This window comes from Capricornis sumatraensis, chromosome 21, assembly GCF_032405125.1.
Source record: "Capricornis sumatraensis isolate serow.1 chromosome 21, serow.2, whole genome shotgun sequence".
NCBI lineage: Eukaryota > Metazoa > Chordata > Mammalia > Artiodactyla > Bovidae > Capricornis > Capricornis sumatraensis.
The window spans coordinates 26,667,123-26,689,765 of record NC_091089.1 but is presented as its reverse complement, the minus strand read 5'-3'; the positions used below and the strand labels follow the sequence as shown (position 1 = coordinate 26,689,765).

At 36.5% G+C, this 22,643-nt stretch overlaps 1 protein-coding gene across 1 annotated transcript in view; it reads right to left on the bottom strand.

Annotated features, from left to right (window-relative positions):
* Positions 1 to 22,643, bottom strand: part of CCDC178 (coiled-coil domain containing 178) — a 368,604-nt gene that overhangs the window by 232,495 nt on the left and 113,466 nt on the right. Inside the window, exon 17 of the mRNA XM_068993651.1 lies at positions 20,790 to 20,949. Within this exon, the coding sequence (XP_068849752.1) occupies positions 20,790 to 20,949 (160 nt within the window). The remainder of the gene's footprint in view (positions 1 to 20,789; positions 20,950 to 22,643) is intronic.

The window sequence follows — 22,643 nt, the reverse complement described above, 5'->3', positions numbered from 1 at the left end:
ATCATGTTCAACTCCTTGAGATCCTGTGCATTGTAGCCCACCTAGCTTCTCTGTCCACGGGATTTTCCAGGCTTAATTCATATAACAACAAACTATGGTTTGTATTCTAGTTGACATTATCTGCTTGATAAATTTCTCTTGTATATCATTCCTCTTTGTCTTCTATTTTCTGTCATAATACAAAGGAAATATACCCAAGTATGGATTTATAAAGTAAAAAAAAAAAAAACAGCCTCTTTTTCCCCCCAAAAAGTTTTCAACACAGAGGTATAGAGCAATGTTTACCAATCAAATTGTTTATGCAAATAACTGCATCTAGATTGGCTTATAACTAAGTGCAGTGGAAACGATCATTCACCTCTGATGAGCCAAGCAGATAGCATATGCAAATCTCAGAGCTGCATAATAGCTTTTTCTGGACCTCTAACTTCAGTTTCCTTTCAGAATATTAGTTTTAACACCACTAGTCTACAAACTTCATGGACGTTAACTGGTCAGATTTTGTTTTGTTGGACTTTTAGTTTTGGGTTAGTTTTTCTGGCAGAGAGTTTTTCAGGATATAAATGATCACAAACATATTACACATAAATACTTGCTTTTTTATAATAGTATATATGAAACTTATAGACATTTGCTTTCAGACTATTCAAATTAAACTAGGCAATTTTTTCGTTTTAGACTATATATGAAATAATCTTTATAGTAAACATTTAAGAATATGAATTAAAAATAAATTTATATTAAAATTTCACTGAATCCATCATTTATTTTACATTAAAACATCTTTTCCTATTGAGTTTTGAAAATTAGTGTTATCTTTTGTGTAGTAATTTATTTTGTTGATTTGTTATTAGCAGTTTAGATATAAAAATTGTATTCCATATCCACATAGGTACTTAATTTTCCTATTCATATATACAAGCCCTTCTTTATTTCCCTTTATCCTTAAAGAAAAGAAAGAAAATCTTATATTAATATTTTCTAGTAACTAGATTATGATTATCAGTGATTTTTCACTAATATTATAAATCAGTCATTTTTATACATTTAATTAGACCCAGCATAATGCACCATGACTCAAACAGTATGCTAATAGTAAAATACAAGCCACTGAGAGCCGTACTAAGTTTCTCAAAGACAGTTTGGAAGAAAGCAAATTTAAAATTAGAAATTACATCTTTTTTTGCCTATTGTACTGTTAGAATTTTTAAAGCATTCTTGTCATTATCCAGTATCATGCACTTCAATATCAAACGTGTCACACAATGTGACCTACTTCAAAACTTCCTTATATATCAATTACCTGAGTTAAATTAATAAAACCCTTTAGCATATGTGCAATCACAACAGTCAGGATATGCAATTCAGGTACAATTTACATTAACACATTAGTTAATTTGCAAATTTCCCTTAACTATGTGAAACAAAGAGTAAAAACTTTAACATACTGCTTAAATTGTGAGAGCATATTGGGATAATTTCCCTCTACTGTTGGCCAAAGCCTCTTGTCTACAACAATAGCTTGCTATCAAATTTAAGACCCTTATTCTGGGAGGTTAATGTGAGGTAGGAACTCCATTCAGTGTTATTTTGGCTTAAGGGCATAATGTCACAATTTGGTGCATCCTCTAATGACTTTTTTTTTTTTTTCTAAAGGCAGCTTACAGCTTAGACCTAGTTCAGCGAATTTCCTTGTAAGGTCCTTGGAAGACTGGAGGAAAAAAAGTACAATTGATTGCGTGGCCAAATTTCTGTTCATGCCTGCTTACTGATTTTTGTTCATTTCACAAATAAACAAGGCATGAATACATCAACTCACAAACCATAAACAATAAAGAACTTCATCCTGTAAGTTTGCTACGGCCAGCAGTTTGTGGCTGAATCTGCTATTTGTCATAAGATAAATGATAAAGTGATTGCCATTTGTCACTGAATACACAAGAGGAGTGCTCAGCTGTGAACCACTCAAATGCAGACAACAGTAAATATTACCATTCTTATTACTAACTTCCTTTAAAAGGGCCCCTTAACACTATGAAAATAAAAGTATGTTAGTGCTTGGGGTAAAATTTCTTATTCTTTTAACCTAAGGAGAAAAATCACTGATAAGCACTAAGCATCTGAATACTCCCAGTTAAAAACCTTGTATTTACTGCAACATGGTAAGCATGCAAACACAGGCCATCTTTTATAAAGAAAGGTGTTTTATAAAGTTGAGCGCTGAATTTAATTTATATGTATTGTTCCCATTTTTGTACTGTTCAGTGATTTTTAATACAAACTTTTTTATGTTTCTGAGAGTCACTGGTGCTCGACGGCTTTCAACTATATTAATAGAGGTTATAACAGCGCCCATACATTAATGTAGTCTGTGTTTTATCTAAACTCTGATTGAATTTAGGGAGTGCCTAAATTCTGTGTTGCTATACTTGCTGCCAACTGCATGAACTTTATTAATTTCTTTGAAAAGCTGTCCAACAACAAAACAGGAAAATATAAAATGCAAATGACATATCAGGATAAAGAAGGGACTGCTCATGAAATTCCTAAGCTATAATATTCTTTAGTGGCAAATACCACATCAGCTAAGAAGGCAGTATTATAATTGCAGCATCTTATACTACAATAGAAATGTTCAAAATTTGAAGCTTATCTACAAGAGAAACATAAGAAGCCACAGAATTTGGGGGGTTTGTATCATTGTGACTTGCAAGAAAAACAGCAAAAATGCAAAACAGCTGACACATATTGCTTGACATTTAAAAAAAAATGTTTATAACTCTCAGTTTTTATCATGGAATATATCACTTTTCACAAGAGAACTCAGATTAAATAACACATAACCTGAAATATCTTTACACCATTAGACACAGTTCCTTCAAGATTAAGGTTGAAATATGCTGGTGGAAAAATGTAGGGAAGTATGCACTTTATGGTATCTTTAAATTCAAGCTGAATAACAAGTAGAAAAATAAGATTTAGTGGTAGATACTTCCAGAAGCCAATCTATTAAATTCAAGCTATTGTAATATTTGTAAAGTACTAAGTAAAATTAAATTTTGAGAAATTAAATGACAAATTTGTCTTTTTAACCATAGTCCAATATAACAAATTTCAGAATCTTTCTTATAAATATATTTGAAGTGATACTTTGAAAATATCACTCTTTATACCTTGTGCTGAAGCACCCTAGGAATCTTTCAAATCTTTGAAGCTGGGATTTGAGATTTCCTGACATAAGCTAATACATTTTTCATCAAGTGTTAATGGATGAAAATGACTAGTTGGATCACAAGAATCTATGTGAAAGGCCTCCCCCATCAGTGTCAACACTACACATCAAATTAATCTTATGAATATTTGTTTCAATAGTTACTGCTCTATTATATATTGCCACGGTGTATAGAAAGAATACAATTCTAAAATAATTTAATATAATTGTTAATTTCTGTATATTAAAATGTAAAATTATTAACATCACTGTAGATACATATATGAATTGTAAATATATCCTAATGCATGTTCAAATAGTATATTTGCAATGTGAACATTTGATTTAATGATCAATTCTCAAACAGGAGGAGCTAATGCTATTGTTTTTAAAACTCAAATACAAGCCATATTATTTCCAGTTTTCATTATCTCACACAGACACTTGTTTCTCATGCTTTTTCTCTCTAAAGAATTCATTTCTCTGTTTACTTCAGCATTATCTACCAGTTGCTTTATTTTCTCTATCTTGATAAATCTATTTTTTAATGGATTAGGTTATTTCACTGATATATGCATTTTATTGCCTCTACAACATTCAAAATATTGTTTCAGGGGCATTTTTTTTCCTGGTATACAAACAGAAACAGCAAATGGAAAGGCTGACTTTTAAGCTTTTGACAGGAGTCTTGTATAAGTGGAAGACTTTTAATTCTCAAATTGTTTCACTTCAATAACTCTTTTAAAGTTGTTGCGCCAAGATGCCTGGCGGATTAAGCTCCATTGCCTTTTCTTGTTTTGAACTAATGTATTCTTGATCACCGTTTAATGAAACTATATACCACATGGAGATTTCACATTAGATAAGCCATGTGAAACCCTCATCAGACAAGTAGCTCTGGCTGGTGGTAATCCTTCAGATGAAAATTTCAGACTAGCAGGTTTTCCAATTTAAATGAGCCCCTTTAACTATAAAAAATTGGCACGGTATGATTGCTAAAAATTATTTTTAAATTTTTATGTTGCCAAAGTGCCCTGGTGGCTGTGAAAAACAGAAATACTGCCGTAAATACAGAAAACATTAACTGGTCACTGAGGGGATCCAATTTACAACCCATAGAGACAACTCACACAGCTCACTGACACTGGCACTGGTGGGCTTGCGATAGGGCACTGGGCTCTGTTCCCCCCACACAGGAGCGAAGCTCATCTTAAATATGCAATTAAATAGATTTATTCTACAAGTTTCTCTAGTCAGTGGTTATTACTCACTTGTACTTCATTGCACTCTGATCTATAGAATTTTCATGATGTGTTCAGGTAGCCTTTAGAAAGCAACAGAACTTGTTACAAATTTTCAATGAAAAATCACTTTGGGGGGATTAACATCTGCTATTTAATTTTTTATTAAAGTGATCCCATTTATGTTAAAATACATATCTGCCCTCTGTTTTCTACTCCAACCTAGAACCTGTGCCTGTTGATATTTCTATGGCTTGAATTATAACTATTAGATGTAAGTTATTCTCAGCTTAAGTCTCATTTGCAGGTTTCGATTTGTTTTCACTATATACGATAAATTTTTTTTCCATCTGTCACAAATGTCAATGACTTGTGCACAAGCATGGAATATGTCAAGAATTATTCTCTTTTGTTCACAGAAGATAATATTAGTAGATATCAGTTTGAAGAGTACTGTTAATATATTTACTTTGGAACACCACTATCATTTAACTATGAAATATAGTAAAATGTTGTTGTACATAGGCAAAAAAAAGGGAAAGTGTTACTCAAAACATAAACAAAGATAACTACTTAGAAGGAACCAAAAGCTATGACTATTTCAAATATGAAGCATACATGCAAGCAACGAAGACAGAACAGGAGAATGGACAAGAAGTCAGTTAAATATACATGGATTACTTCCATTAGTATTATTACATTAATCAGGAAGTGACGAACCTGGTAAGTTTAAAAAAGAAAGATGCCGTAGCCAATGGAGTCCAATTGTGTCTTTCTCTAACACTAGTCTATGATTTTTTTGAGGGGGAGCATTTCACAGACCCAGGATCATATAGGATTCTGTCTTATGAATCAATGGCCTCAATTAGATTTCCAATAGAGATGAACTAGATACAGTCAGAGTATATTCTGTAATACTGAATTACTTTCTAGTCTACTAAACAAATGATGAAAACTATGCCCAGTTATCAGCATCAAGTATTACAAATTAAAAAGTATATATTCTTTCAAGGAACAGAGTGGCCATCATTCAGGTTTACTTAACCTGCTCACAGTTACTTAATGAAATCAGGTCACTGTGGTATTACTGCCTCTTGTAACAAGTTGCACTCAAGTGAGACAGAAGAGAAAGGTTGATTTGCATTTACACCAGACCCCAAAGACCCAAACAGAGAGTTGGACACAGTCTGTATTCCCTGAAGTCAGAAAACAGCAACCTTGGAAAAATACCCACCAGATCTCTGGGGCTAAGCTTGCAGGACTTGTGACTCACTAGCCCCCTCCTTGCCAGAAAGGTGCATTGCAGTTGGAAGCAGTCACTCAAGAGGGGCTGAGAGTGATGGGTTCACCCTCCGTCACAATTACTGCAGGGAAGGGGAAAGTGGGAAATACAAAAGGAAATTTGCAAGGATGAAGGAGCAGAGAAAACCCCAAACTCTCCCAGAGTAAACAGTGTGACAGGAAAAGTCTTGCTTAAAAGAACAAATAAGTGAAGAACCTTCCATGACAAATGAGGAAATGCAGAAAAGAGATAAGGGTGAAAGGGATAAGAGCACACTGTGAGTACAATTCAGGCAATCTTTCAATCTCTGCAAACATGAAAAAACAAAAGCATTCCCAAATATTATACTTTCTACTATCTGGTTTATATTGGCTATAGTATTAAACCACAGACTATGGGGAAATAAATCACCTCTTCTAGAAAGTAAAAAAAAATTTTTTTGAAAATAATGTTAAAACCAAAAGTGGAAAGGTATTACAAAGGAGGACGACAGTAAACAAATGCAGAGAATACACATTATAAATTTTTCCAACAAAGAAAAATTTAGATACATTTAGTACGAGGAGAAATTCTAAACTGGTAACCACTTAATTTAGTAAAGCTTAAATACCCTCAGCATGAAGACAGAGAAGTTAGAGGGCTCTATATTGTAAATTTTAAGGAAGATCTTACATAGAAATTATCTTTAAAAAACCTATGGATCAGTAGTTCCCAACTTTATTTTCCTGCCCTGATGATTCACCCAAATGATTATCACTAGACAGAGAAAGTAAGTTTAGTCTTAAATAATAAAACCACTAGCCAACAACAAAAATAATAACAATAACAACAACAAAATCTGGGTTTATAGTGTTCATCTTTGACCTTTCACAATGACGCCATCATTCATCTACTCAGTCAGGCCTCTAGTAAGAATTTATTGATTGCCTAATAAGTGCCAAGTTCCACACTAAGTTCAAGTCAAATACATCTATTGCAGTTGATAAGGCCTGTTTCCAAATGCTTAGTACGCTTACATTTATACATGCACAACAAAACTTGGTTTGCCATTCATGATGTTTAGAATCACATATCAATGTATCTTTCTAACAGGAAATGCTTTTCATTTTCAATCTAAAAAGTTGCCTTAGACAAAGTGAAAAAGTAGATATATATTTATGGCTGATTGTTGTTGTTCAGTCACTCAGTTGTGTCTGCCTCTTTGCAACCCCATGGACTGCAGCACACTTGGCTTCCCTGTCCTTCACTATCTCCAGGAGTTTGCTCAAAATCATGTCCATTGAGTCAGTAATGCCATTCATCCATCTCATCCTCTGTCACTTCCTTCTCCTCCTGCCTTCAATCTTTCCCAGTATCAGGATCTTCTCCTGTGAGTTGGCTCTTCCCATCAGGGGCTCAAAGTATTAGAGCTTCAACATCAGTCCTTCCAATGAATATTCAGGGTTGATTTCCTTCAGGATTAACTGGTTTGATCTCCTTGCTGTCCAAGGGACTCTCAAGAGTCTTCTCCAGCATCAGTTCTTTGGCACTCAGCCTTCTTTATGGTCCAACTCTCACATCTGTACACAGAAAAACCATAGCTCTAACTATATGGACCTTCGTTTGCAAAGTGGTGTCTCTGCTTTTTAATATGCTGTCTAGGCTGCCATAGCTTTTCTTCTAAGAAGCAAGTGTCTTTCAATTTCATGGCTGCAGTCACCATACACAGTGATTTTGGAGCCTAAGAAAATAAAATCTGGCTTATTGGCTGGTTATTTACTCTTAAATGGCAGCTTGTTTTTACTTACTTATCTTAATTTCAGCTGAATTGTCTTCTATGGTGACAGCCAATCCTAGACCAGCACCTCTGTGTGTAGTCCAGATGGAATGTGGTTACACTGATCACAGTGTGTGTGTTAGCAATCTGAGAGAGCGTTTTCTCACCTATGTGTGCTAAATCACTTCAGTTGTGTCCAACTCTGTGCAACCCTTTGAACTGTAGCCGGCCAGGCTCCTCTGTCTAAGGGATTCTTCAAGCAAGAATACTGGAGAGGGTTGCCATGCCCTCTTCCAGGATTTTTCACCTGTGGAGTGACTGAAACATTGTCAAAGGTTTTTTTCCTCCCCTCCCCCTTTTTTTTAAAATGGCAATGTTCTAATTCTGCTTTTAAAAACAGAACGGAAACTTGACAGTGGAAATTAAAGTCTACTGGTGCATGGGGATAACCCACAGAGATGTTATGGGGAGGGAGGTGGGAGGGGGTTTCATGTTTGGGAACACATGTAAGAATTAAAGATTTTAAAATTAAAAAAAAAATAAAAAAAAAAATAAAATAAAATAAAATAAAATAAAAAAAATAAAGTCTATTGGTCCATATGCTGCTTCATCAGTAGAAAACTGCTCCCTGAGTTTCCTTGCTTAGCTTCACCTTGGGGTTTTAAGATGATTATTTTTTCTTTTTATAAATTCTCAAGAAAGTTAATCTACCTCACCTCTGAAGGAGAAAAACTGCTCAGAGCTTAATATTTGAACCTTCTGCTTGACCATATTATTTTCAACTGTTAAACTGGAAACGCTGAGAATACCTTCCCCTCTGTAACTTCCTGTTAGAAGTAACCAAACGAAGAACGGGTGACAGATTCAGGAAGGAAGAGGAGAAGCCCTGGTTGTAAACCTTTCAGAAGGTTACTGCAGCCAGATACACTGATGGGAAGAGGCAATGATGGGTGGACATAGCTTGTCAGTACTCTCCACTGCTCCATATCCAGCTTCTCTTCAGTAGCAGCCTCCCCTATCAATAGAAGACTGCTCTCTTCTTGAATGAAGAATCTCATGACCTCTCAATATCAACTCCTTTCACAGGAATGCTGATGTCCTTAAGACACACTCCCTAACACACCTCATTGCTTTTAGACTTACAATCAGACTCAAGTTCTGGGATGATTCAGGGGTCAGATACAAAGTGTGACCTTTAACCTGTAAGTATGCACAAGGGACATCAAAAGAATTGAAAGATTCTACCAATTTGTATAAACAAAGCCTAGGGAATCTGCCAATATAGGAGATATGACACACAGGTTCGATCCCTGGTTTGGGAAGATTCCCTGGAGAAGGAAATGCCAACCCACTCCAGGATTCTTGGTTGGAGAATCCCATGGACAGAGGAACCTGATGGGCTATAGTCCATAGGATCATAAAGAGTCAGACATGACTGACTGACCGTGCACATACCAGAAACCACACCTATTTTAATCCCAGATGGGCAACTGAAAAACTGAGTGACTATGGGAAAGTTCAGGTTAAGGGGGATACGAAAAATAAAACCTTTGCTGCCTACCACACTAGATTCTTTATCAAGGATAATCCTTGTCCGTGAACCCTGAAAGAGGAACTTCAAAGTTGCCAAAGGTAGAAATTAACATCCGTTATAGCAGAGTTACTCTTTTTCAGAATTTAACTCTATTCTGGACTTAGCGAAAACAATGCAGAAATTTGAGTCAAAAGGAAAAATATTTCTACTAATTTTTTGCTTTCGTTCATTCATTGTCTTTTTCCACAAAGTATGTTTCACATTATAAAAATTGACACAGGTTATTGAAAAACATTTTCATTATTTTATATAGTACTGAAAATGAACATGACACCACACAATAGTTTGTATATTCCATTTCCTCTCTCTTTATAGCCTATTTCATTTTCTCTCAAACTGTTATTATTATCATGGTGCCCAAATTTGAGACATGCAGCTCCCTTGGGAGGCCAGGTATATAAGTTGTCTATAAGCAAATAAATCAATAGGAAGGCGATTTGGGCAATGTTAACAATGCTCCCTACAGGACACTGTATAAGTCATATCTGGGGTATTTGTCAGAGCATCAGGGCCAGATTAAAAATTTCTAAGTTTAAATGGGAGTTCATGGTCCTCATACTTACTAAGAAAAGCCACTGATACAAATACTGAAACAAATTAGAAACCTTTGTAAATGAAAACAGTTTCCTGGCTGCGCTAGAGCACTTTGGGCTAAGATCTATGCTTATGACCATTATAACCTGATAGAGATCTCATTTATGCTCATTAAACTCATTATGAGTTTAAACGTTAAACTCATTTTTTCTCAAAGCAGGAAGAGGTGACCTTCCTGAAGGTAACAACTCAAGTAAAATTCATACAGTTTAAAAGAAGATGAACAGGACAGTTCAGGTTCTTTCATTTATTTATATGTACAACCAAAATAAAAATAATAAATATTATGCTATTAGCAATGTGTAGCCACTTTATGTGATACTTTTTAAAGTTCTTGATTGCAGACGGTGATATATAAGTATATATTTATAATAACATAAAATACAATGTAACTTTGTTGATGTTTTTGTTAATGGTATAGGTGAAAAAATATATAAAATCTTGGTGGCCTCAGTAATTCACTTTTTGTTTTTGGAAATTTTTTTGATGAGTAGGAGAAAGTTGACAATATTAAAAAGCTGTATCTTAACACACTCTTCCTTTGATTCTGTCTCTGGTTAGCAAAACCTATTAACATTATGCTGTGATTCTCTCCCCTCTATGAGGCTGTTATGCTTCCAAGAGTTAAGATCTGCGCTTTATCTGAAGAATTCTCAGCCTCTAGAATAGTTGATGTAGTAGGAATTCAACATTTACTGACTATTGAACTAAACCATTACTCCCATCTAAACGTTTCTAGTATGAACTCTGGAAACACTATTCATTGTCAGACAAGCTCCTATCACAATTCATTCTCATTGCACAATTCCAGAAACAAGTGTTTGCATTAACAAAATCTGGGTCTGAATAAAGAATGCTAATTTCCCAAAGCCCCACATACCCAGGGTCTAGTTGCAGCTAGAATAATTCTAACTCACCATTAGCACTGCCAAATCATTATTCCTCAATGCTTATGTAAAAATACTGCTTGTTTTGAATTTTATTTTGATTAAAGAATATAACCCTCAACCTTCTCTCACCCTGCTTCCCTGTCATTTCATGACTTGCTGGTCATTTTCTCACATTGGGTGAAGACTCGGGCCCAGGGGACTCAATCTTCTCTTCCTGTCTATCCCTGTTCTCCATCATTCTGTTTTACTACAATATCTATCTGGATGACCTACCCAACGTTTTAATCTTAGAGTTTATGGACTTACTCAAATCTAGTTAACTTCAATTCCACGTCCCATTAACATTTCATACCCATGGACACCCTTCTGACTGTGTTACCATGTGGAATGGTACCATCATTTCCTGACTACAGTCTCTCAGCCTTTTGCTTCTCTGTTGCTGCCTTTCCCAACCCAAGATTCATTCTCTTCTCTATCATTCTTTATATTAAAGATTTTTTGAAGTTTCTGATGTGAGATATATATATATATATATATATATATATATTTACATATATACTCATAGTTCACAATAATATTACCATTCAAACTCTTATTCCTTTGGTTCAAGATTCTTACAAGAACTCAGGCACTGGACTCCAGGTAACTCCTCCAAATGTATCTCATACTTGGTTTAATCCAGTTTCAAGCCTTTTCTTAAGTCCATATTCTATTACATTAGATGCTGACCCCACTGTTGTCAATAAACAACATATATGTCTATCATTTTCCTCACTATCTGCCCAAATAACCATCAAGTTCTTCCTGGTAGCTCAGTGGTAAAGAATCCACCTGCTATGAAGGAGAAGCGGGTTTGATCCCTAGGTCAGGAAATCCCCTGAGAAGGAAATGACAACCCACTCCAGTATTCTTGCCTGGAGAATCCCATGGACAGAGGAGCCTGGAGGGCTACAATTCATAGGGTATCAAAAAGGGAGACATAACTGAAGCGACTTAGCATGCACCACTGCATCCAAATCATTCATTCCTCTCCAACTGATGTATGCAATCAATGACTGCCAACCGCTACTATATGTCATGGAATACAAAGAAAAAGAGATATGTGCCTCACCATGTTGGGGTATAGGGACAAGACTCTTCAATGACAGTCTTTAGAGCCCAGTCTCAGCACTTCAGGCCCTTCCCAGCTCTTAACTGCTGATGGGAATCAAACGTCTCAGTCTCCCCTGACCCATTAGCCCCATACAGTGTGCCATGGCAGACCTGTGGAAATCTCTGTTAACTTTACTGGGATATTCCTCCACTGCTATGGTAGCTTTGTTTACTCTCCTTATCAATGATTTTTCAAACATAATGCATTACCTCCCATTCCCTAAATGCCTGCTCATGTTTCACATGAGCCTTTCCTCCTATTGTTTTCACTACTTTAAGTACTCTTTCCTTGGCTAACTTGCTCCCACTCTCCAAGATTCAGCTCTGCTACTATCATCATAGCAAGCTTTCTCAGATTTCCTTCAAGGTCTTCTTCCTGGGTTCCAGAGAATTCTATGCTTAATTCAAGAAAAGCACTTGTTGTACCTTATTTTTTTTTTGTTCCTTATTTTAACTTACTTATATCTATTTCTTCACCACTACTCTGTGAAGCTAAATGAGCTGGTGAGACAGAGTAGGTGAATACCGTATATTCACCATGTTCAGAATCTCACCCAGATTCTGATTCTTAGTATACGACTTCAAAATGGATGATTAAATGGATAGATGGATGAATGAAGGAATAGCCATGTCCTTCTTCTTTTCCACAGGAAATTGAAATACAAATGTCACTCTTCTACTGATTCTTCTAGGAGTCACAACTCTTCATTTGAAATTCCATTCAGTGAGTATTGAATTCTTCTTCTGTCCTAGAAGTTGTGATGGACTCTGAAAGTGCTCACCTGAGTGAGGCATTGTTCTCTTCCTCAAAGGCATCACAAATTGGAATGGGAATGAAGCATTTAAGCAAAAATGCATTATATAACATGTAAAGCACCACCTTTACAAACATGGTACTAGTGGTAAAGAACCCACTTGCCAATGTAGGAGACATAAGAAATGCGCGTTCAATCCCTGGGTTGAGAAAAACCCTTGGAGGAGGGCATGGTTACCCACTCCAGTATTTTTACCTGGAGAATCCCATGGACAGAGGAGCCTGGTGGGCTATGGTCCATAGGGTCACAAAGAGCTGGACATGACTGAAGTGACTTAGAAAGCAGCACTCAACACAATCTTTCCCCCAATTTTGTCTCTTTATCTTTTGCTGGAAAACATACCTGGGACAGTTTGCAAGCAAATAGAGATATAGAAGTTCCTTTATTAGCAAAGCTCTTGAAAGAATATTCTAGAACTGACTTCTCTAACTTCTTTCAATGCTTTTTCTACTTTCACTTTTACATTTAATCTCCTGTCTTTATCAATCTATTGATGTCACTCTTTCTACCACTGATGTTCTCCTAACAGCCAAATTAAGAATGTGTAACCCGACATTTTGTCAAAGTTTGGCACTGTTGATCCCTGTGGAAGTGAAATTCTGACCTCATGACTGAGGCTAGTGCATCTGGACTGGAAGGACAGGCTTTGTGTTCTGAGTAGTGAGCTCTAGTTGGGCTGCAGAGCCCCAGACAGATAATAATATGACAACCTGCACATCCAGGTTTTATCATCAGATACTCTCTAACACAGGTGGCTCTGGTGGTAAAGAACCCACCTGCCAAAGCAGGAGACATATGAGATGTGGGTTTGAGCCCTAGGTTTAATCCCTGGGTTGGGAAGATCCCCTGGAAGAGAGCCCAGCAACCCACTCCAGTATTCTTGCCTGGAGAATCCCATGGACAGAGGAGCCTGGTGGGCTACTTTTCGTCAAAGGTTTCATAAGCTGTCACATCTTCAACTATCAACATGGGGCCTGATTCATCAATCTTCTTCATTTCAACTCTTCTCTTAGTTTTCACTTGCATAGTATCCACTGTCCAAAGCAGATCATCTTCTCAGTAAGTCAATCATCAAAAAGTTATTTTTCCTATAAATGCTACCATATTTTTTCAAGTCAACCAATACCATTCCACCTCCTATACAGTCTGCTTTATTTGCATATCACATCCACTTTGACATCAGTCACTGTTAAGTCTATAATCCTTGTTCCTGATCCATCAGTGTCTTATCTCTTCTCTCTGAGGATAAATGCACTTTTTGGTAACTGATATTGGCAACTTGTGATTCATTTCTTTTCATGTTATCCTACAAAATACTGTTGAATTGATCTTGCTGCAGCCTAAGTCTAAGCACACTGCACTCCACAAAAATTCTTCATCTCTCCCACTGCTTTACAAATTAAGTGTAAACTTTCCAGCTGGGTCTTCAAGTCACATCCCACACCTACATTCTCAGCTTTATCTTTCATAGTTTATCAGCATTACTAATATTAGGGCACATTTAGATGCAAATTTGAAACAATATTATAATTAAAGTGAAAGTGTTAGTTGCTCAGTTGTGTCCAACTCTTTGTGACCTTATGGATTATAGCGCCTCTGGATCCTCTGACCATGGGATTCTCCAGGCAAGAATACTGGAGTGGGTAGTCGGCTATTCCTTTCTCCACAGGATCTTCCTGACCCAGGGATAGAATCCCACTCTCCTGCATGGCTGGCAGATTCTTTACCAGCTGAGCCACCAAGGAAGTCCAACTGTGACTGCATCCTCGAAATTCAAAGACACTTGCTCCTTGGAAGAAAGCTATGACAAAACTAAACTAGACAGCGTATTAAAAAGCAGAGACATCACTTTGCTAGAAAAGTCTGTATAGTGAAAGCTATGGTTTTCCCACTAGTCAGGCACGGATGTGAGAACTGGACCATAAAGAATGCTGAGCAGCGAAGAATTGATGCTTTAGAATTGTGGTGCTGGAGAAGGCTCTTGAGAGTCTCTTGCATAGTAAGGAGATCAGGCCATCAATCTTAAAGGAAATCAACCCTGAATATTCACTGCAAGCACTGATGCTGAAGCTCCAATACTTTGGCCACCTGATAGGAAGAGCCTACTCACTGGAAAAGACCATTATGCTGTGAAAGATTGAGGGCAGGAAGAGAAGGGAGTGAAAGAGGATAAGATAGTTTAAATAGCATTACCAACTCAATGGACATGAATTTGAGCAAACTCCAGGAGACAGTGAAGGACAGAGAAGCCTGGTGTGCTGCAGTCCACAGGATCACAGAGTCAGACAAGACTTAGTGACTGAACAGCAATGATATAACTAAATGTAGAATGGCTCCATATTATATTATTAAAGGCAAAAAATAAAACAATGAAAAAATCAAACCATAACATGCAATATACCAAAAAAGGAATAATGACAAAATAGAAAGGTAATGTCAACACAGAAAACATTAAACAAGTTGATAGAAGCAAGAATCAAAAAAACTATTATATAAATTAATTACTAAGTCAGAATAAATTAAAAAAGCAAAATTATTTAAGTATTGCTCTATAAAGGTTACAAATGCACATCTAAATGTAAGCTGCAATAGTTGATAGCAAAATGCAAAATTGAGTTCAGTTCAGTCACTCAGTTGTGTTCAACTCTTTGCAACCCCATGGACTGTGGCACACAAGGCCCCCCTGTCCATCACCAACTCCCGGAGCTTACTCAAACTCATGTCCATTGAGTCGGCGATGCCATCCAACCATCTCATCCTCTGTCATCCCCTTCTCTCCCGACTTCAATCTTTCCCAGCATCAGGGTCTTTTCTAATGAGTTAGTTCTTTGCATCAGGTGGCCAAAGTATTGGAGCTTCAGTGTCAGCATCAGTCCTTCCAATGCATTTCCTTTAGGATGGACTGGTTGGATCTCCTTGCAGTCCAAGGGACTCTCAAGAGTCTTCTCCAACATCACAGTTCAAAACCTTCAATTATTCTGTGCTCAGCTTTCTTTATAATCCAAATCTCACATCCATACATGACTACTGGAAAAACCATAGCTTTGACTATATGGATTAGATTAGTCTAATGAGAAGAGCAAAGGTTGAGAATATTAACTTTAGAACAATACATGGGAGAGAAATGTGATTATATAAAAAGTATTATGACCAAATTGATCATTTAATAGGACCTATAAATGAGGTAAACCTCATAAATTAATTCCTGAAGGAAATTTGAGCATACTACCAATAGACAGCAACATTCAAGTAGACTGAAATACAGGAAGTTTTATGTCGCAAAAAAACATAATTAGTTTGAACTAAACATTTTATTGGAGGAGGAAATGGCAACCCACTCCAGTATTCTTGCCTGAAGAATCCTCATGGGCAAGGAGCCTGGTGAGTTACAGTCCATGGGGTCTCAAAAGAGACAGACATGGCTTAGCAACTACCCAAGAACAACAAAACATTTCATTAATTTATTTGCTCACAGATTACCTACTGGTGGAAAAGTGGCCTTGATCATATTAATATTTGATAACCCCATACAAGTTAAGTAAAAGCTATTTAAGAAAAATTATTTTTCCCTTATTTTACTGAAGTATAATTGATAAAATTATATACACTTAAAATGTACAATGTTATGATTTGATATATGTATATTGTGAAATGATTACTACAATCACTAATTAACACATCCATCACCTTGTAGCTCTCTTTGTATGTATGCATGTGATAAGAATGCATTCTGTCTCAATTCCAAGTATACAAAAGAGGGTTAATTATAATCACCATACTATACATTATCCTCAGAACTTGCTGATCTTATATTTTTGACCAGCATCTCTGCCATTTCACCCATCCTCTTACCTCTGCTAACCATCATTCTCCTCTGTTTCTATGAGTTCAACTCTTTTATTTTTAAATATTCCACAAATAGTGAAATCACACAGTATTTCTCTTTCTCTGTCTGGCTTATTTCACTTCGCAGAATGTCCTCTAGGCTCATCTATCTAGTTGCAAATGGCTGGATTTCCTTTTTCTTATTGGTGAATAGCATTCACTGTATGTACACATATAAATATTTTTCTCACATTTCCCTTATCCATTTATCCACTAACAGACACTATTATTTTCCCAACTTAGCTACGTAGTGCAGATAGCTCTTCAAGATACTGATTTTGTTTCCTTCTAATATAATTAGAGAAGTGGGATTTCTGGACATAGGGTATTTCTACTTTTAACTTTTCGAGAAATCTCCATGCTGTTTTCAAGAATGGCTGTGCCAGTTTGGACTCCCATCAACAATGTACAAATGTGCCCTTCTCTCCACAACCTGACCAAAACTTATCTCTTGCATTTTTGATAAAAGTCATTCTGATAAATGTGAGGTGATATATCAGAGTGGTTTTGATTTGCACTCATAAACTGGTTTCATGAAGAAACGGTGAGTGATCAATAGGAGAATAATTTTAAAAATCGTATAATCTTTAAAATGATCTCAGAATAAATTTGTTTCTCATTTTTACTGTTTCTGTATCTGGCTATCCAATAAGTTAAAGAATCACTGCCTCTCTATCAACCTAAGAACTTATCATATGAAAGAGTTAAGAAATGACTTATTAGCTGAACCTGAAACAGAAATAGACAAAGGAAGTGGTATCTTCTGAGAATGGGAAATATGAAGCAAAAGAAAAACTAATACACCATACAAAGTATTGGGAAACTGTCCCTGCTAGAATTCAGTCTGGAATTTACTCATATCTGCCACAGATTCACTGTAGTTCACTGTACCCCTCATATCATACCTTAAATTACAGAGAGAGCAAGACTACTGAGCCAACACCAAAGAAAGGCACCAATGCAGAAAAGACAGTGGGACTTCTGAGGATGGCTCACGATAAATTAAAATGCTTTAAATTCCAGTTTTGTTTGGATCTTTCCAGAAGCAAAGAGGAAGATCAGTAGCTCTAGCTATCGTACTCTAATGAATATGTGATACATAAATTTTAATCTTAAGCAATCTGCATTTGTAAATTACAGGCAGTTAGTAAAAGCTCAATGATATTCAAGAAATCTATCATTTAAAGATATCTGATATGGAATTGCTAACTGAAAAAGACTGAATTTAGCTCTAGAACCTCACTGTATGCTCTCAGAGGTTTATGTATATTTTTCTTATTTTATTAGCTGTTTGTATTTCTGATTCTTGGTGTGTTTTCTCACATCCTCAATTAATTCCACTGTGGCTTTCATAAAGTGTTTTAATGAGCAATTCCTTAAATGGTCCATAATAGTGATCAATTCTTTTGTCCAGCAGGGACACCTCAGATTAATAACACGATATTTACAATGATGTCTAATAATGCTTGTTTCTTTCTTGGAATGCTTTACATAATATTTATAATTTTTAAATTCATCCAATTTCTAGACAGGGATGAGACTATGTTTTCTATGAAGGAGTACATTGTCTTTCCACTCTTTAACACCAATGTGCTTAGTCATTCAGTTGTATCCAACACTTTGTGACCCCATGAACTGCAGTCTGCCAGGCTTCTCTGTCTATGGGGATTCTCTAGGCAAGAATACTGGAGTGGGCCACCATGCCCTCCTCCAGGGGATCTTCCCAGCCCAGCGATTGAACCTACGTGTCCTGCATTGCAGGCAGATTCTTTACCAACTGAGCCACCAGGGAAGCCCCTTTAACACCAATAAATGATCACTATCATAGATAATGTCACTAATGATAAGCTATATCAATCTCTTTAGATTTTTGTGTTCAAACTCTACTCTTCTGATCATATAAGGTGAATACACAAGAAAGAAATATCCAAGTGCTGATAAGAGACAATTTCATATAAATTAAAGGTTATTTGAAAACCATTACTGACATCCTCAGCAGAATCCTTAATTGCTAGAAACAGACAGTTTAACCATTGTCACCTAGAAGAAAGAAGAGATGGCAAATTTCTTCTGTATTGAATATTATTAAAGAGAAAGGATGGGAGAGAGAGAGATTGAGATTCAGTTTCTGCATACAGCATGCTGCTGCTGCTGCTGCTAAGTCGCTTCAGTCGTGTCCGACTCTGTGCAACCCCATAGACGGCAGCCCACCAGGCTCCCCCATCCCTGGGATTCTCCAGGCAAGAACACTGGAGTGGGATGCCATTTCCTTCTCCAATGCATGAAAGTGAAAAGTGAAAGTAAAGTCGCTCAGTTGTGTCCAACTCTTAGCAACCCCATGGACTGTAGCCCACCAGGCTCCTCCGCCCATAGGATTTTCCTGGCAAGAGTACTGGAGTGGGCTGCCATTGCCTTCTCCAGCACACAGCATGAATATGAGTATTTGCTGAAGTATCAGTCTGGTGTAGTATGGAAAGTATCTCTGAAATGTTCCTGCTTTTAGCCATCATCATGCATGTGGACAGCGAAACTACCCCCCCAGCAAAACATATGTTTATCCATTTAATTCAGTCAGCCATCCGATGAGGATCTTAGCACCTCTCTTGTGCCAGGCATGGTTCTGAACTTTTAAGATACAGAGAAGAATGTGGCAGAAAATTTCCTGTCCTTATAAAAATACGTATTATAGCAGGATTAAGAAGACAACAAAGAAGTAAAAATGGATGAACAAAGCAAGTTCAGATAGAGATCAGTGCTCAGAAACAAACTTGAGATTATGTGATGTTCCCACATGGCTGGGGGTAGGTATACTTCAGAATGGGAAAGCAGAGGCAATGTCTGAACGAAAAGAAACACAGCTTTCAATTACTTAGAGGTTGCTTATACAGGATTTTCCATTCATCTCTCTCTCCGGCTAACATGATTTGGCATTTCAATAATTATTATTGTTCCATATAAGTACTGAAATGCCAGTCAACAAATGATTATTGGGATCCCACTGTGTCCTCAGCTCCAGTACAATTGGAAAATGTGGTAGAATTCAAACAAATACTTCCACTGCTGTGATAAAACATGAGGTGGGGAATTATGCTTAAGTCAGTAAGTACTTAAACTTTCTTGTTTTGAGAGCTGAGTTTGACCTTAAGCTTCTCCAGTCCATCCAATTCCCAGGAACTCCTTCAAAAGGAGGCAGCATTTGTTGCCTGCCACTAGATGGCACCAATTATTTTCACATTTTTAAGATGAAAAAACAAAAAAATAGGAAACCAACATATCTTTTTCTATGCAATGGCAACATTTAAAATGGAAAAATGTTATGTTATGAGCACTATGATTAATAAAATGATTATTCTTTTACTAGTGATTTGCTTATAGGAGGGAATCACAGTAATAGCATTATAGATGGTATGTTCATTCACTCACATTCATGTCTATTCAACACATATTTGTTCCAGATAATCTTTTTGAAAATATATTAGCAGTTATCTTTGAAATATTAAAAGGGAAAAAAGTAATTGAATATATAGAAAATATATATCATAATTTAATATATACAGGGTCAAAATAGTTAATAAAAATATGATATTACATATAATTTTTATAAAGTTTTGCAGGAAATAGTTTTAATAAAAACAGTAGAGTTGTTTATTTTTGTAATTTCCACTTTGTCTCAAATAACAGTAACATTTATAAGTATATTTTTAAAAAACATGGTATTTATTATTTCAATTAAATGCAACAAAAATTATTATGAAATGTAAAATGGGATGTGAATCACTTAACTAAAGGTATATCTGATATTTTATATCAAAATTTAATATGGATAGCTTAATAAAACTTAAAACTTCAGATCTAGAAAAACACATTTTATCATACACCCTCCTTTTTTCTGACTGGTTTACAGTTCAATTAAAACATATGCAAGATTTTTTTTAAAGGAAAAGAACATGAAATATCTTCATTTTACTTTTTATAAAAGAAGTGGCTGGAAAACATTTAAAATATGTTTATTCAGAAACAAAATGAACTGTTTTCATATCTGCCACTAGAAACATAAAAATGGCTCTGGAATAAATATAACCTGCCATTAGTAAACTTCAGAGTAAAAGGAAGTACAGTGACAAAATGAGAGTGCACGTAAAATGCACAGAAAATAATGTATATGCATTCATATGCTCTATGAATGTTATAAATACTTATACTAAATTAAATAAAAGAAAATTTGCATGTTCACCATGCTAACATATTTATTTTAAAAATCTAAACATCTTTGTTACCTCAGGATGAAAGATGAGTGCCTCAAACTAGCTGTTAATGTGACTATCACTACATTTCCTTCGTTTTAAAAAGGCCCCAATATAATACTCACCTTAATACTGGCCAGAGTTTTTTGCCTCATGTTAAATAACGTTCTGTATCTCTGTTCTTCCTCATAGATTCTCTCTTCACAGGCGTTTTTCTCATTTGCAAGATGATCAAACACAGCTTGTGCGTGTTCCTTTTTCTCTCTCAAGGTTATAAACTGGTCCCTATGAAGAAAGAGTTGTATTTGCCACTATTCAATTCATATTTAATTTTCTAACATGTATTTATGATACAGTTAAAAATACGCAACACTGAAAAGTCTTAGAACTGAATTTCTATGGAAAAATTTCCTGGTCCTTTCCATATGCCTGTGCCCATGACATGCATCTAAATGAGCCAGGTGGAGGACGATTTCTGGAGATTCAGCGGATTCTCTTGGCTGCTTAACCAGTGCACCTCTGTTTTGTTGTCACATAACTCCAAGGGTACATTCTGATCAGATTAAACCAACTGACATGAGGCTAATTATTCACCAGTAAACATATATATTGGGGGTTCCCTGACCTGCCTCTTGAGAAACCTGTATGCAGGTCAGGAAGCAACAGTTAGAACTGGACACTGGTTCCAAATAGGAAAAGGAGTACATCAAGGCTGTATGTTGTCACCCTACTTATTTAACTTCTATGCAGAGTACATCATGAGAAATGCTGGGCTGGAAGAAGCACAAGCTGGAATCAAGATTGCTGGGAGAAATATCAATAACCTCAGATATGCAGATGACACCACCTTTATGGCAGAAAGTGAAGAGGAACTAAAAAGCCTCTTGATGAAAGTGAAAGAGGAGAGTGAAAATTTTGGCTTAAAGCTCAACATTCAGAAAACGAAGATCATGGCATCCGGTCCCATCATTTCATGGGAAATAGATGGAGAAACAGTGGAAACAGTGTCAGACTTTATTTTGGGGGGCTCCAAAATCACCGCAGATGGTGACTGCAGCCATGAAATTAAAAGACGTTTACTCCTTGGAAGGAAAGTTTTGACCAACCTAGATAGCATATTCAAAAGCAGAGACATTACTTTGCCAACAAAGGTCCGTCTAGTCAAGCCTCTGGTTTTTCCAGTGGTCATGTATGGATATGAGAGTTGGACTGTGAAGAAAGCTGAGTGCTGAAGAATTGATGTTTTTGAACTGTGGTGTTGGAGAAGACTCTTGAGGGTCCCTTGGAGTGCAAGGAGATCCAACCAGTCCATTCAAAAGACCAGCCCTGGGTGTTCATTGGAAGGACTAATACTAAAGCTGAAGCTCCAGTACTTTGGCCACCTGATGCGATGAGTTGACTCACTGGAAAAGACTCTGATACTGGGAGGGATTGAGGGCAGGAGGAGAAGGGGATGACAAAGGATGAGATGGCTGGATGGCATCACCAACTCGATGGACATGAGTTTGAGGGAACCTCAGCAGTTGGTGATGGACAGGGAGGCCTGGTGTGCTGCGATTCATGGGGTCGCAAAGAGTTGGACACGACTGAGCGACTGAACTGAACTGAACTGAACTGAACTGATAGCTCGGTTGGTAAAGAATCCGCCTGCAATGAGGGAGACCTGGGTTCAATCCCTGGGTTGGGAAGATCCCCTGGAGAAGGGAAAGGCTACCCATCCCAGTATTCTGGCCTAGAGAATTCCATGGACCATATAGGCCATGGGGTTGCAAGGAGTCAGACATGACTGAGAGAGTAAAAAAAAAAATATATATATATATAAATATATATGTATGTATGTATATATATGCACACCTAAAGTGCAATAAGGTGAAAGGCAAGAGCTGAATTCCATATAGAAGGCACTCGCACATTCACTAAATGTGAACAAGGGCTCCTGTTTTCAAATTTGCTGACAACAGCCAAAGTGTAGAGAAAGA